Raw genomic sequence first — 16,940 nt, 5'->3', positions numbered from 1 at the left:
AGTTTTGTTACAGAACCATGGTGGAAAGCTGAGACCAGTAGCATACTTTTCAGCAAAGTTGGATCCTGTAGCAGCAGGATTGCCTATTTGTTTGAGAGCCGTGGCAGCAGCAGAAAAAGCTGTGCACGCTTCACGCGAGTATGTTGGATATTCTGATTTGACTTTGATGGTCCCACATGCTGTGGCTATGTTGTTGTTGGAACAAAAGACCTGCCACTTGTCGGCTGCGAGATGGCTGAGGTATAATACGTGTTTGTTGGATATGCCAAACATTACGGTTAAACGTTGTAATGTGCTTAATCCAGCAACTCTCTTGCCGATTGAAGGAGATGGGGAACAACATGACTGTGTGGCTACAGTTAATGAAGTTTGTTCACCAAGAGTGGATTTAAGGGATACACCTATTCCTAACGCTGAATATGAATATTTTGTTGATGGTTCGGCATCCAGAAATCCAGATACAGGGACGAATCAAGTTGGGTATGCAGTGGTCACTTTGCATGCCACTGTGAAATCAAACTCATTACCAGCGAATTTATCTGCCCAGGTTGCGGAATTAATTGCGCTGATTGAGGCCTGCAAGTTAGCTAAGGGTTGTTAACATATTTACTGATAGTCGATATGCATTTGGTGTTACACATGACTTTGGCATGATATGGAAGCATAGGAAGTTTCTTACTTCCTCGGGAAAGCCAGTGGCACATTACCAATATGTGTCGGAGCTGTTGGATGCTTTGCAATTACCAGAACAGATTGCTGTATGCAAATGTGAGGCTCACACTAACAATACGGATTACATTTCACAGGGAAACGCCAGAGCAGACGCTGCGGCTAAAGCAGCTTCTAGATTACCTGTATGTGATGACTTGTATTCGTTTTGATGTTGGTCTGTGTTTACAGGACGTGAGAGATGGGGAGATGGCATTGCCATGTCCAGATAACCCTAATTTAACAGCTTTAAGTTTGCAGGACATTCAGACTTGGGCCAAACCACCAGAAAAAGCCCTTTGGAAAAAGGAAGGATGTGTGAATAGAGATGGAGTTTGGTATGGTCCAGATGAAGGTCGCGTGCTTAAACCATGTTTACCTAAACATCTGTTTCGATATTTTGCTCAGTTGACACGTGGGAAAGATCATGCCTCTAAAGGTGGTATGATATCAAGCATGCGTCAATTTTGGCATACAAGAGGATTTGCTATGTATGCACAGTCATTTTGTCAGAAGTGTCTCATTTGTGTTACAAGTAACATAGGCAGAGGAATTCAAACACGACAGTCTTCACAGCCAAGACCAGAGAAGCCATTTGAGTATTTGCAGATGGATTTTATTGAATTGAATCCTAGCGAGGGAAAGAAATATTGCTTAGTGATTGTTGATATGTTTTCTAAGTGGGTTGAAGTTTTTCCAAGCTCAAAGGCTGATTCAGGTGCAGTTGTGAAAGCTTTGATAACTGAGATAATACCAAGATGGGGTATTCCTTCGAGAATAAGTAGTGATAATGGTTCACACTTTGTTAATGATGCTATTCGTAAGCTAGGCAGTTATTTTGGTATTGATTTGAGACAACACTGTGCTTATCACCCAGAGAGCGGGGGTGCAGTTGAGCGAGAAAACGGGACTTTGAAAAATAAGTTGATGAAATGTTGTAAGGACACTGGATTGGCATGGACAAAGGCCCTCCCAATCGTGTTATTGCAGATGAGGGCTAGAGTTAGACCCAAATATGGATTGAGTCCATTTGAAATCCTGTTCGGCAGGCCACCGAATACAGGAATTGGGCCAACGAGAGGTCAGTTGCCTACGACTGACCAATGCGAGGATGTAATTCTTAATTACTGTGCAACCTTGTCGTCTGCTTTATGTGATATCCACAGACAGGTGAAGGAGGCTATTCCTCATCCGGTGGTTGGACCGCTGCATGATTTGATACCAGGGGACTGGATTGTGGTGAAGGACCTGAAACGCAAGTCCTGGAGGAACCCAAGGTGGACGGGGCCATACCAGATTCTCCTTACGACCAATTCGGCGGTTAAGATCGAGGGGAGAGCAACGTGGATACACGCTAGCCATTGTAAGCGTGCACCTTGTCTGGAGACGGAAGCGTTGGATACGCGTTCTGCGTAGTACCAAGGAAAGCTCAAAGTCTGTGCGCATAGTGCAGTTCTTTGAAGGTTGCTGTGAGCAATTTGATCGTCGTTTGCAATCGATTCGACTAGACTACACCGCCTGACAGCCTACATTCAACTGAAGATGGTCACTACGGATGCACGACCATGGCATCCGTTCCGACAACCTGGACTTTGTGGTATACGGGGTGCAGTGGGTTTTGTCTTGGGAATGGCATTTCTTATTGCATTTTCGCTTTTGTATTTTAATAAAAGTATGCATAATTCTGATGATACTATGACGATAGATGCAATGACTTCAACTGTTTCACCTGCAACGTTCCAGATGTTGAAAAGTAATGAGAGAAAAGTTGTAGATGAAATGGAATCGGAAATGGAGTTTAATTCTTGGTATAAGTTAGCTACATATTCTGTAAAACAAATTTTAGGCGAAGAACACCCACCATGTGTGTATTGCCAGCCACTTAAGGATGTTCCACTGATTATGCCAGCACCATTTAATTCAACTAGTTGTTATGATTTTAATTACCATCGAATTATTTCAGGTGACATTGATAAAACGAGGTGTGTGGACAGTAGTCATCTGGTTTTGTTCAGGAATTGTCCAGTCTGTCCCACTAACAGCTATCATTACCAGAGTTCTAGTGCTTGGTATTTAAAATCCAATCTAGGATGTGCAGCAGTACGTCCTATGCTTACTGGACCAATTGAGAACGAGGGAACGGAAGATGTTCTGATTGATTTTGTTATAGTTCCAGGGCAGAAGTTTGAGTGTTTCGAGAAAAGTTCTGATATTGTTAAAACAGTATTTGTGGGGAACTTTAGTGAAGGGAAAGTAAAGATTGGAACTTGTGGACATACTTGGGTGGTAAATCCATACTGTGAGGCGATGCAGTTTAGAGATGTTAATGGGACTTTACACCCTTGTTACAAGTATGAAGGCTCTGTTCGTGTGGATAGTGAGGGAAAACATCATACTCCGCCACCTTCTGGCCCATTGGTATATCCAGGACGCGATATAGCTGATGTATTTTGGTATTGTGGGGGTAGAATTAGATCACGTTTACCAGAAGGATGGGTGGGAGTGTGTGCTAAGGTGATGTTAGTTAGTAAGACGTTGATTAAGCCTTTAGGTAATGTGACGGTTGATTCAGGCAGACAGAGACGAGCTGCTCCTGTTGGATCTTTTGATAGTGGAATTTACATAGATGATATTGGAGTACCAAGAGGGGTGCCTACTGAGTTTAAAGCTAGAAATCAGGTAGCTGCAGGACTAGAATCATTCTTTTGCGTACATTGTACGGTTAACAAAAATGTGGATTGGATTAATTATATATATTATAATCAGCAACGTTTTATTAATTACACTGTTGATGCGATTTCTGGATTATCAGAACAATTGGCTAAGACTTCAGAGATGGCATGGCAAAACAGGATTGCTCTAGACATGTTGTTGGCTGAAAAAGGGGGTGTTTGTGTACTTTTCAATAATACATGTTGTACGTACATTCCCAATAATACAGCGAGTGATGGGTCAGTCACTAAAGCATTATCAAGCATGCGTACTTTGAGATTAGAATTGTCTGAACATTCTGGATTTGATGATTCAAAAGGAGTTTGGTCATGGATTGACGGTTCTTGGGAAATGTTTGGTAAATGGAAGGCAGTTCTTCTGTCTGTTTTGTGTGGAATAGGTGTCATTTTGTTGATACTATTGTTTTTGGCTTGTTGTCTGTTTCCCTGTGTAAGGAAGATTGTGGAAAAGACAATGGCTAAATCATTTGCTGTTCAAATGATGAACTATAGTCCCTTAGAGGATTCTGACTGGGTTCCACCATTTAAGGATGAAGAGGCTACTGTGAGTGATATGTAATTCTCTTGTTATTTTTGGGGTTATGTTTTGATTAAAGGGGGTTACTTTAGTTTCTTGCCTCCATATCTGTATGGATGTTTTATATTTTTGTATGCTTATGCTTTTGTATGCCTTTGTTGTTTAAAAAAAAAAAGTAAGGAATGTGATGGCATTTTTTGATATAGTTACTAAGAATGTATTTTTAATAGACTGAGGTTGTGTTTAAACAAATGGATGTTGCAGTTGGTCTTAAGGTATTTATGGTGTTGGTTTATGATGCCTGATTGAGAAGCTAGGGGCACGGAGGTTGGGGGATGTTTGAGTTCTGTGGCCTAAAGGGAGATGGATAGATGGATCAGTTGATCTAGCAGCCCTGACCTTTTGGCCGAGGAGATTGTGTCCTGTGTCCTGTTTGTGTTTCATTAAGGGTATCTTTACTGTCCTCATTTAGAGAAAGAGCCGTGACATCAAAAGACTTTGGTCACTTGACCTGGGGGGTTATATTGTCTTAACTGTCACTGACCAGTGTTAGCCAATCACAGAGACCACTGCATTGATGAATTGAACATTTATTAGGGGATCTGTTTTAAGTGTATAAAAGCACAAGCTTTATGATTGTTCTTTATCACTCTGGCGAACGACCTGTGGCTAGCACCTCCTTCATTAGACTGATCACAAAGTACTTTGTTGATTCATGATTTGTACAAGCAAAATAAATTTATTGTAACCGCCATCTCTTGACTATTCAAATTTACACAGTGCCACTAGAATTTTGCCACCACAAGTACTCACCTCTTAAACTCATCCAAAGAAAACAAAAATGTAAACGTCAGTTTACAATAACAAAAAAATAAAATAAAAAAATCCAAGATGGCGCCGATGATGGCTGCCTCGGTTGCTAGGTGCGCTCTGTTTTGTCTTGTCGGTTAATTCAGTGTTCTGCCAAGATTTCCGGGGTTCTCTAACAAGAGAAGTACTTCTAAATATCAGGACTACAACTCCTGTGGATTTGTTTCCCTCTTTTCTGCTTCCAGCGGCAGATTTAGTGGAAATTCTAGCCAGTACCGCGCTAGGCTTTGCTCATGCAGTGAAACGCCGAAGAAGGGGAAAGCGAGCGGGAGTGCTAGTTCGGCTTCGCAGACGTGGAATCCGAACAGTGCTTCCAATTTTTTTCCTCTCCAACGTACGTTCACTGTGCAATAAAATGGACGAACTTCAGCTACTGATGGTGAAAAACAGAGACTTTCTTTCATCTTCGGTTTTGTGCTTCACGGAGACATGGCTGTGCGATTTTATCCCGGACACTGCATTACATCTGGCAGGCTTTCAACTCGTGAGAGCTCGCCGGGACACTGCACTCTCCGGCAAAACCAAAGGCGGTGGTATTTGTTTCTACATCAACAGTGGCTGGTGTGTAGATGTGACAGTGATTCTGCAACATTGTTCTCCGGATCTGGAATCATATTTTATAAACTGTAAACCTTTTTACTCGCCACGAGAATTTGCGTCACTCATTTTGGTCGGAGTTTACATGGCACCGGGTCCACAGGTTAAAGAGGCCCAACGCATGCTCGTCGACCAGATTCTGAGTATGGAGCGAGCAAACCCGGATTCCCTTGTTATCGTACTCGGCGACTTTAACAAAGGTAATCTCAGCCACAAACTCCCTAAATACAGACAATTCATCAAATGCCCAACCAGAGAAGAGAACACTCTGGATCACTGCTACACTACAGTCAGTAGAGCCTACCACGCCGTCCCTCGTGCAGCACTGGGTCACTCTGACCATACCATGGTCCATCTGATTCCTGCATACAGGCAGAAATTAAAGCTCTGTAAACCTGTTGTGAGGACATCAAAACAGTGGACCAGTGTGGCTATGGAGGATCTGCGGGCGTGCTTGGACTGTACTGACTGGGATATGTTCACGACTGCTACCAATAGTCTGGATGAACTCACAGAGGCTGTGACATCATACATCAGCTTCTGTGAGGACTGCTGTATTCCAACACGCACCAGGGTGAACTTCAACAACGACAAGCCCTGGTTCTCAGCAGAGCTCAGAAGGTTGAGGTCAGAGAAGGAGGAAGCATTTCGGAGTGGGGATAGAGACAGATTCAAGGAGTCGAAGAACAGGTTTAGCAAGGCGGTGAGAGAGGCTAAACGACTGTACTCAGAGAGACTGAAGCGTCAGTTCTCTGCTAACGACTCTGCTTCTGTCTGGAAAGGGCTCAGGCAGATTACCAACTACAAGCCCAGAGCCCCCCACTCCACTAACGACTCCCGCCTGGCCAACGACCTGAATGAGTTCTACTGTAGATTTGAAAGACAAATGAACTGTCCTGACCTACCCCTCCCCACCCACGAGGCCTCCTCCCTCACCCCCTCTACAGTGACAACTCTCTCCATTCAGGAGGGTGAAGTTAACAGACTTTTCAAGAGGCAGAACCCCCGCAAAGCAGCTGGGCCGGATTCTGTCTCTCCTGCCACCCTCAAGCACTGCGCTGACCAGCTGTCTCCGGTGTTCACCTACATTTTTAACACCTCCCTGGAGACATGCCATGTGCCAGCCTGTCTCAAGTCCTCCACCATCATCCCTGTGCCCAAAAAGCCAAGGCCAACAGGACTCAATGACTACAGACCCGTCGCCCTGACCTCTGTGGTAATGAAGTCTTTTGAGCGCCTTGTGCTGGCACACCTCAAAGCCATCACAGACCCTTTCCTGGACCCACTGCAGTTTGCCTACAGAGCCAACAGATCTGTGGATGACGCCGTTAACATGGCCCTCCACTTCACCCTACAGCACCTGGACTCCCGAGCATCCTATGCCAGGATCCTGTTTGTGGACTTCAGCTCTGCCTTCAACACCATCATCCCTGCCCTGCTTCAGGACAAGCTCTCCCAGCTGAACGTGCCGGACTCCACCTGCAGATGGATCACAGACTTCCTGTCTGACAGGAAGCAGTGCGTTAAGCTGGGAACACAAGTCTCTGACTCCCGGTCCATCAGCACCGGATCTCCTCAGGGCTGCGTCCTTTCCCCTCTGCTCTTCTCCCTGTACACCAACAGCTGCAACTCCAGTCATCCGTCTGTCAAACTTCTGAAGTTTGCGGACGACACCACCCTCATTGGACTCATCTCTGACGGGGATGAGTCTGACTATAGGTGGGAAGCTGACAACCTGGTGACCTGGTGTAGCCAGAACAACTTAGAGCTCAATGCTCTTAAGACAGTGGAGATGGTTGTGGACTTCAGGAAGAATACAGCCCCACTCACCCCCATCACCCTGTGCGACTCCCCAGTCAACACTGTGGAGTCCTTCCGCTTCCTGGGCACCATCCTCTCCCAGGACCTCAAGTGGGAACTGAACATCAGCTCCCTCACCAAAAAAGCACAACAGAGGATGTACTTCCTACGGCAGCTGAAGAAATTCAACCTGCCAAAGACAATGATGGTGCACTTCTACACAGCCATCATTGAGTCCATCCTCACCTCTTCCATCACCATCTGGTACGCTGCTGCCACTGCCAAGGACAAGAGCAGACTGCAGCGTATCATCCGCACTGCTGAGAAGGTGATCGGCTGCAATCTGCCTACCCTCGAGGACCTGCACACCTCGAGGACCCTGAGGCGTGCGAGGAAGATTGTGGCCGACCACTCCCACCCTGGTCACTCCCTGTTCCAGCTACTCCCCTCTGGCAGAAGGCTGCGGTCCATCAGGACCAAAACCTCACGCCACAAGAACAGTTTCTTTCCATCTGCTACTGGCCTCTTCAACAAGGCCAAGGACTCCCATTGACATTCATTCACTTATTTAACTATTATAAGTCCATCTAATGGCAATTCAGTATGCATAAGCCACTTATCTCAGTATCCGATTGCACTATGTTGACCATTCACGCTGCTCATTCTATTCTTATTTTTATATATATTTTATTTTGTATTTAAATTGTTGTATTCTTAGATTGTTTAGTTCTTAGAAATAGTTAAACTTTTGTACTTTAACTTAATTTAAGATCTGTATATGTGTAGTGTTTTGCACCTCCCTGCCACAGTAAATTCTGTGTTTGTATAACATACATGGCGAATAAACCGAATTCTGATTCTGATTCTAAGGCTTCTTGCCACTTTTACCAACTAATACAAATGTTGAGAGTTATTTCTCCCGTATGTTAAGTGGTCTGTTTCACTATATTTATATCTCACTGTCTTCATCTCACGATGTACTTGACGAGGGAGAAAAGAAAAAGAAAGAATAAATTGCTCATCTTCTTTAGCTGCGCAAAAAAGAGTGGCTTAGCCAATAAACATGAAGCAGTGCCATCTAGGGGAATGGAGAATCACAGCATTTTGGCCCTGTGCAATTTAGGTGGGCTACACAACCATTTAGGGAAGAAGCAGGCAGCTGGTATGCTGTCTGTAATGGAGTGGCCAGCGCAGTCACCAGATCTCAACCGCATTGAGCTGTTGTGGGAGCAGCTTGACTGTAAAAGAGAGTGGATTAGACGCGCGCCCAAGTATGAGACGTGATGTTGCATCTGTATAGCACTTATCCACCCAAGTACCTCTACAAAATCTACAATGTGTGCCAAAATAATACATCCTGACAAGCCATGCTGATCAATTTGATCTATAAGGCCAGCATGCGATCTCTGACACGACTAATGTCTTCCATCATCTACCGAATCTAGGTGTCCCTATCTGCCTTCGATCTTGTGTGGATAACCATGCCTCTCTCGTTTGCATGTGAGATCGAAAATAAATACAGCACAGAAATAAATGTGGTGTGGAAATAAATGTGGTGTGGAAATATGTGTAAATAAATGTGGTGTGTAAAAGTCTCAAAAAATAAATAAATGTGGCATTAGGAAATAAAAGTCCCATTAAATAAATGTTGTCTTTACAAAAATGTCATTTTGAAATAAATAAATGTATTTATTTATTGATGTCGGTAAATGGATTCAGCTATATAATGCTATATTTATATATTTATTGCCATCTTTTTTTAATTTCAGAATTTTTTTCATAGCCATATTTATGTATGTATTTATCTATTTATTTACCTATTTATTTATTTAATTTTGACTAATTCGGCATTCCATAGGGATCGCATTTTGCGTTGTTACTGACAATGATCGCTACCAGTGAGCTTTTTGTAAATTAGCGATTTCCCCCTAAATAAATGTCAAGCTTATTTACATTTTTGTGGGCATATTTTCAGTTAGCAGATGGTACTGTTTGAATCGCGATTCCATCTGAGATAGCTAGCTACTGCCGGTAACGTTGTTGCTAGAATAAGTTTCAAAGGGGGTTCTTAATTAATGAATGAATGCAGTATGAGTAGGCTAAATGCCTGAAAATATAATGAGAAGGGAAAAACTTAAAAGGACGTTTAAGTCATAGAGATTAGGTAAATGTTTACACCGTTCTGCCAAATGTATTCGTTTTGATTCAACTATGAGGCTGCTACTGTATATAGCCGATCCCCATTCCCTCTTACAGGGGAAATGAGAAGACAACTATTTCATTCTACACTTCACTCTTAGTATTTTGAGTTGTAAATGAGCAGCAAAAAAAATATGCTTTTAAATCTATGTAATCTTTATAAATAATAAGTATGCATTTAATATCAAATATACAGAAATATCAGTTGTAAAAATGTCATTAAAAAACTGACCCCTCTGCAACCGACGCAAGCAAGCACACCCTACAATTTCCCCAGAAATTGTACCCTCTCTAGTTTCATTTGTTCTTCGTGTGCGTCAATGAATACGAAGTAAGTGTGTCATTGCTTTGTTGTTCCGTATTGCGTTGTGCCTGTGTTGTGTTGTACATGTTATAACGCCAAGAGAAGCGGAGATAGTCCTCCGACGTTCAGTTCTGATTAGAGGTATCGTTCGGTGTACATTAGCATAGACTGCCGATGCTAGCTTAGTCCTTTATCTGTTCAACTGGTGTGCCCTATTTTCGGGCTTGTTATAAACTGTGTGTATATATATGTAGATATGTACAGTTAGGTCCATAAATATTTGGACATTGACACAATTTTCATAATTTTGGCTCTGTATACCACCACAATGGATTTGAAATGAAACAATCAAGATGTGCTTTAAGTGCAGACTTTCAGCTTTAATTTCAGCGTATTTACATCCAAATCAGGTGAACGGTGTAGGAATTACAATACATTTTATATGTGGCCCCCCCCCTTTTTAAGGGACCAAAAGTAATTGGACAATTGGCTGCTCAGCTGTTCCATGGCCAGGTGTATGTTATTCCCTCATGGGAGTTTGTTATTTCATTGACAAGGAGCAGATAAAAGGTCTAGAGTTCATTTCAAGTATGGTATTTGTGTTTGGAATCTGTTGCTGTCAACTCTCAATATGAAGTCCAAAGAGCTGTCACCATCAGTGAAGCAAGCCATCGTTAGGCTGAAAAATCAAAACAAACCTATCAGAGAGATAGCAAAAACATTAGGTGTGGCCAAATCAACTGTTTGGTACATTCTTAAAAAGAAAGAACGCACTGGTGAGCTCAGCAACACCAAAAGACCCGGAAGACCACGGAAAACAACTGTGGTGGATGACAGAAGAATTCTTTCCCTGGTGAAGAAAAACCCCTTCACAACAGTTGGCCAGATCAAGAACACTCTCCAGGAGGTAGGCATATCTGTGTCAAAGTCAAAAATTAAGAGAAGACTTCACCAGAGTAAATACAGAGGGTTCACCACAAGATGTAAACCATTGGTGAGTCTCAAAAACAGGAAGACCAGATTAGAGTTTGCCAAAAAACATCTAAAAGACCCTGTACAGTTCTGGAACAACATCCTATGGACAGATGAGACCAAGATCAACTTGTACCAGAATGATGGGAAGAGTATGGAGAAGGGAAGGAACTGCTCATGATCCAAAGCATACCACCTCATCAGTGAAGCATGGTGGAGGTAGTGTTATGGCGTGGGCATGTATGGCTGCCAATGGAACTGGTTCCCTTGTATTTATCGATGATGTGACTGCTGACAAAAGCAGTAGGATGAATTCTGAAGTGTTTCTGGCAATATTATCTGCTCAGATTCAGCCAAATGCTTCAGAACTCATAGGACGGCGCTTCACAGTGCAGATGGACAATGACCCGAAGCATACTGCGAAAGCAACCAAAGAGTTTTTTAATACAAAGAAGTGGAATGTTCTGCAATGGCCAAGTCAATCACCTGACCTAAATCCAATTGAGCATGCATTTCACTTGCTAAAGACAAAACTGAAGGGAAAATGCCCCAAGAACAAGCAGGAACTGAAGACAGTTGCAGTAGAGGCCTGGCAGAGCATCACCAGGGGCGAAACCCAGCGTCTGGTGATGTCTATGGGTTCCAGACTTCAGGCTGTCATTGACTGCAAAGGATTTGCAACCAAGTATTAAAAGTGACAATTAGATTTATGATTATGTTAGTTTCTCCAATTATTTTTGGTCCCTTAAAAAGGGGGGGGCCACATATAAAATGTGTTGTAATTCCTACACCGTTCACCTGATTTGGATGTAAATACCCTGAAATTAAAGCTGAAAGTCTGCACTTAAAGCACATCTTGATTGTTTCATTTCAAATCCATTGTGGCGGTATACAGAGCCAAAATGATGAAAATTGTGTCAATGTCCAAATATTTATGGACCTAACTGTATATGTTTACTTTGTATCACTTATAGTTTGTATATTCCCTTTGTTTCAGACCACACATACACTCACACACACCCACAGCAATAGACCTACCAAACCAAGTTCACTAACCCTAACCGACAATCCATTTTGACAACTAACACGCACCATTCAGCCAACACAGAACCTCCCCAACATTGACCGTATGGTACGCTACGGTAGTGCCCATCAAGCCAATCCAACTTGTGGGAGGTGCTTCAGGAAGCGTGGGGTGAAATTTCTACAGATTACCTCAACAAATTAACAGCTAGAATGCCAAAGGTCTGCAATGCTGTAATTGCTGCAAATGGAGCATTCTTTGACGAAAGCAAAGTTTGAAGAACAAGATTTATATTTCAAATAAAAATCATTATTTCTAACCTTGTCAATGTCTTGACTATATTTTCTATTAATTTTGCAAATCATTTGATAAATAAAAGTGTTAGTTTTCAAGGAAAACACAAAATTGTCTGGCTTACCCCAAACTTTTGAACGGTAGTGTATATTTGAACATGTTCTGCATAAACACCATGCTTACACCAGATACATTTTATGTGCATTGCTGTGGCCCAAAGTGTTTTTGAACTTCAAAGCTATGTCATGCATCTTCTGAGTGGTAAGGTTACATGAATTTCTGAGTGAATGTGTTAAAATAGATGATTATCTGGAGGGTTCTATTTTTTATTTTCTCTTTTTCTATAATATAAGATACAATATTTTGGACTGGAAAATGCAATTACACTGACTTGCCATATACTCCCGAATGAGATGTCCGTCATCTTCACCAAGGTAGAGGCAAAGTGCCTCGAGGACTGCTGCTCTTGTAAGGTTCACATCACTTGTAGCCTATGTCGAAGGATACCAATGGTTAAAACACAAAATACATAAACAATTTAAAAAACAAATTGTAGAACGGCGCAAACCAAAACCTGCGTACTCCAGTTGTGTCTCCGGCTCAGGAAAATGTATATTAACATTAACCAGAAGGATATGAGATCATGAAATTCTGCAAAGACAAGAAAAGTTAGGAGAACCCAACACGTTTTCTTTTTAAATTTGTTTTTTTACTTACAGTTTTTCTGTGAAAGACAATGGTACTGAACAACCATACAAGTACAAGTTAAGTGTCGGCACGACAACATTCATTTTGTACAACATATTATTTTGACATGCGCTACAGCATTCATATACAAGTATTTACATAATATACAGCAGTCGAGAGGAAAATGAAATGGCAAATTATATCAAAAGTCAACCAATAATCACAACCCTACTTAAACATATGCAGATTCCATTTTGTCCATCTTCCAATATACAAATAATTTCTCAAACGCAATAGAAAGGTTCTCTCCATCTCATGGATCTCTTTAATAATATCCAACCAATTATCCACAGTAGGTAAGTCGGTCTGTAACCATTTACATGTGATTGTTTTCCTTGCTGCTGCCGTAAATATTTTCAACAGGTATAATTTCTAGGTAGTTCTTCTGGCATATCGCCCAAATAAAGTGATAGACATGATCTTGGAATTTGTCAATCTTAAATTTGTTGTATAGTTTCCCAAACACTCTCCCAGAACTTATCAATCTTCGGGCAGGGCCAAAAAATGTGGTAGTGATTTGCACCCACTTCCCCACAACCCCTCCAACATGTATGTGTCAGTGATGTTTGATGTGATTTTAGTTTAGGTGTGATAAAAAAAACGGACAAGGTTTTTCCAACAAAATTCACGCCAATAAGATGAGCAGGTAGTCCAAGACATATTTTCACATATCTTCTCCCATTGTTGGGGGGAAATTATTTCCTGTAGTTCTTTTTCCCATCTCTCTCTGATATAAGTTGTGGAACTGCCTCTTCCCTGGTAGAGTCTTGAAATCACTGACTTAGAACTACTGGTGTACGTCTGTGTGATCAACTGTATTATGTCATTCGGCTCAGTATTTGCTTCTTTTTTACCCATTTCTTTTAAATTTTAGTTCGATTAGCTTTCCATACCAATAGAGTTCTTCGCGATTGCCAAGATCCTTTGTTTCACACGGATGAGTTCTTGTTTGAGCGATATCGATTCAGCCGACAAGGACTCACTTATTTGCAAGACCTTCTCGGGCCGTACATTGCAAATATCACACGCCGCAGCAAGCTTTATGCTTTATTATGAGCTTATGCTGCTGTATGTGAATATGTAACGCTATGTTTTAGGAAATGTCTTATCTGTTGTGCCTGTGCTTTTTATATGTTTCATATGTTTTATATGTGGGAGAGTGGGAAACGTCATATCGATTCATTTTTATGTCTTGACATGTGAAGAAATTGACAATAAAGTTACTTGAAACTTTAACTGTGCTTCAGACTCTGCATAGCCTTGAGGTTTTTTGCGTCAGGTATAGGCTAAATTTTTATACAGTATAGGCGATGCAGAAAACATTGGCAAAGCCGCAGCATGCGTTGCTGTAAGAGAAGTGTACTTGGCGCTTAACCAGCTGATGAATCAATTCATCATATTCCCTGGCCATGTCCCAGTCAATGAAATCAAAGAGGGATTTACACATAGGCCTACATGCATATACACATAGATAGTACATGATATAAGCGCAGTAGCCTACATATATCCTCATATTCACAAGTGTCTATGAATTCGTATCAATTAGATACTCTTTGGCCTTGTTTTTATCTAGCCTACTTATTCTGAAAGAGTTGAGATCATTATTTTCGCTAGCAAGATCTCATTCGATTATTAATTTCCATTAAGCCTACTGCCAGCTATGGAGGACTAAAAGTGCCACAATGAATTAAATAAATACACCATTAAATAAATAAATACACCATTAAATAATTACTTAAATGTGTCATTAATTAATTAAAATAGACATTAAATACATAAATGTGTTCTTAAATGTGTCATGAATTAATTAAAATACCAATTCATTTCATGTAAAATACATATATAATTATTTCACTATTTAAGTATTTCATGCTACATTTCATGCTACATTTCATGCTACATTTCACAACGAGTTGTGTTGCAGTGCTTCATTAATTGTGTTATCTGTCAAACTCGCCCATCAAAGTCAGTGGGTGGGGCTAGCGCGAATCTAGTTTGATCCATTGCGTTGGTCTTAAGTAGAGTGCCTGGATAGAGACGATGGAGGATCTTCATGAACTTTCTAGGGAGTTGGTGAGAGACATTTTAGTAGTGATGGGCATTCCGGCTCTTTTTCGTGAGCCGGCTCGTATGGCTCAGCTCACTAAAAAGAGACGGCTCTTTTGGCTCCCGAACGGCTCTTTAAAAAATACATGTTTTAACTATGAATTTGACTATGATGGGTGTGAAAACAATTTGAATTAAATTATTCAATGGAATCATACTCGACCGTAACCACATATCTTTAAAAATGCATTGATTTGTCATGGCTCTCCTCCGAGTTTTGACTACTCTCTGACTGTGTGTGAGTTGGCTCGGCCCTCCCTCATGCAGGATTGACAGGAACAGAATGTGAGGATGATCGTGTGCGCCTTTAAGCCTACAAGTATTTTTTTGTTGTTCGTTGAATTAGTCAATTATTTTAAATACAATTAAAATTCATTAATTCATAATCATTTAGTTTTTATAGGCTGTATTAATCTATTAAAAATAGAGTCGGCTCTTCAGATATGCGAGCCAGCTCCCGACGTTCACCTTCAAGAGCCGGCTCTTAGAGCTGGATCGTTCGCAAACGACCCATCACTACATTTTAGACTTAGCTGACGATGTGGAAGCAGGACCTGCTGACCAAGAGCATGTAGCGAGTAAAGCAGAGGAACTTCTTGAAGTTTGGAGTTATTTCCACACTTTCCGACCAAGATAGTGACCACCAATTTAGACTCTGGTACCAGGGTGCATCAGCATCTTCCTCCATCAAATTCGCTGCTTCTCTCAGCAGCTCCGGGCAAGTTTTAGACATTTGGTCCTGCACCTCGCACGCTGTCTCAACATGGGGGCTAGCAGGACCGAGTCTTCCCCTCGATTAATATTAGCCGTAGCATTGCAAAGTGCGGAAATAACTCCAACTAGAGAGGGTAACATTTCTGGGGAAATTGTAGGGTGTGCTCGCGTCGGTTGCAGGTGGGTCCGTCCCCTTAAGTTTTTCCCATTCAGTGATATTTTCAAGCATTTAGCTTACTCAAGAACCCCCTTTGAAACAAGCGAACCCCCTTTGAAACAAGCTACTGTAACAACGTTGTCACCGGCAGTATTTCCGATGGAATCGCGATTCAAACAGTACCATCTGCTAACTGAAAATATGCCCCCAAAAACGTGAAGCCACTGAAGCCAACGACGCACCACACAAGCTTGAGTTTAAATACATTCTTTAATGTGACATTACTTACTGTACGTGCAAGTCTTGATTTGCTTAAATGTAAATGTATGCTGCTAGTAGTAGTACACCACGGCACGATTACCCTTCGTTGACTAAAGGCACTTTTTGCCACACAAACGTTGTAACCTCCTAAACCGTGCAACGGAACGTAAATAAAAATACAAGCAACGCAATCGAGACCAAGGGCCTGTTGCACAAAACTAGGATAAGGGATTAAGCCAGGATATCTTGGTGATCCTGGCTCAATTGATCCGTAATCCGGTTGCACTAAAGATGGATAGGGGGCAGGAGGATATGTTATGGTATAAATTACCATGGAGATTTATTCTGTGGAGCTAGCCTGCTCCAGACCAGGCTAAATTCCAGGATCTATTTAATCTCATCCCTAATGTCAGTCAGCAGTCACCACAAATGGAAACCAATAGTTATTTCACTGCTCACTATACATTGTTATCACATATAACTAGACCCACTGTCATTATTTAAACGTTTGTGATCATTAATTTCAATGATTTTGGATAAAAAAAGATTTTTAGATGATGTTGCTATCATTAGATAATTTACAGTTTCCCATAGACTATAAGGCTATATATAAAATGATAGAATATTAGGGCCACAGAGGGGAAAAAAACACAATTCATAATATTGTAACCAGTTGTTTTAAAGGAGGACAGTTGTTAAAATGACAGATGTGGGGCATTTCGTGAAATTGTACTTCAGTATGGTTTCATAAACAAAGACATGCTGATGTGCCAGAATATTAAGTATCACATTGTCATAAGTATCAAAACTGTAAAAACAATATGTAGCTTTTCTGCAGAAAGAACCAGCCTCATAAATTTATGACTTTATCCTTTTTCTTCAGTGTGGCCCTAGTACTCTGTCATATAAACAAATACACATTCCATATGAATATAAAA

At 41.4% G+C, this 16,940-nt stretch overlaps 1 protein-coding gene across 2 annotated transcripts in view; it reads left to right on the top strand.

The window, feature by feature from the left end:
* The window catches only part of LOC134017599 (sterol 26-hydroxylase, mitochondrial), a 75,602-nt gene that overhangs the window by 11,379 nt on the left and 47,283 nt on the right, over positions 1 to 16,940 (top strand). The window contains exon 2 of one of the 2 annotated variants that reach the window (XM_062457418.1): positions 1,875 to 4,681. The exons of the other annotated variant lie outside the window; for it this stretch is intronic. Coding sequence (XP_062313402.1) covers positions 2,251 to 3,999 — 1,749 coding nt within the window. The 5' untranslated portion in view covers positions 1,875 to 2,250 and the 3' untranslated portion in view covers positions 4,000 to 4,681. Of the gene's footprint in view, positions 1 to 1,874; positions 4,682 to 16,940 lie in introns of those variants that run through there. 2 annotated transcript variants of the gene reach the window in all.

This window comes from Osmerus eperlanus, chromosome 3 (genome assembly GCF_963692335.1).
Source record: "Osmerus eperlanus chromosome 3, fOsmEpe2.1, whole genome shotgun sequence".
Lineage (NCBI taxonomy): Eukaryota > Metazoa > Chordata > Actinopteri > Osmeriformes > Osmeridae > Osmerus > Osmerus eperlanus.
Note: the sequence above shows the minus strand (reverse complement) of the source record. Positions and strands in the feature narration are given on the sequence as shown.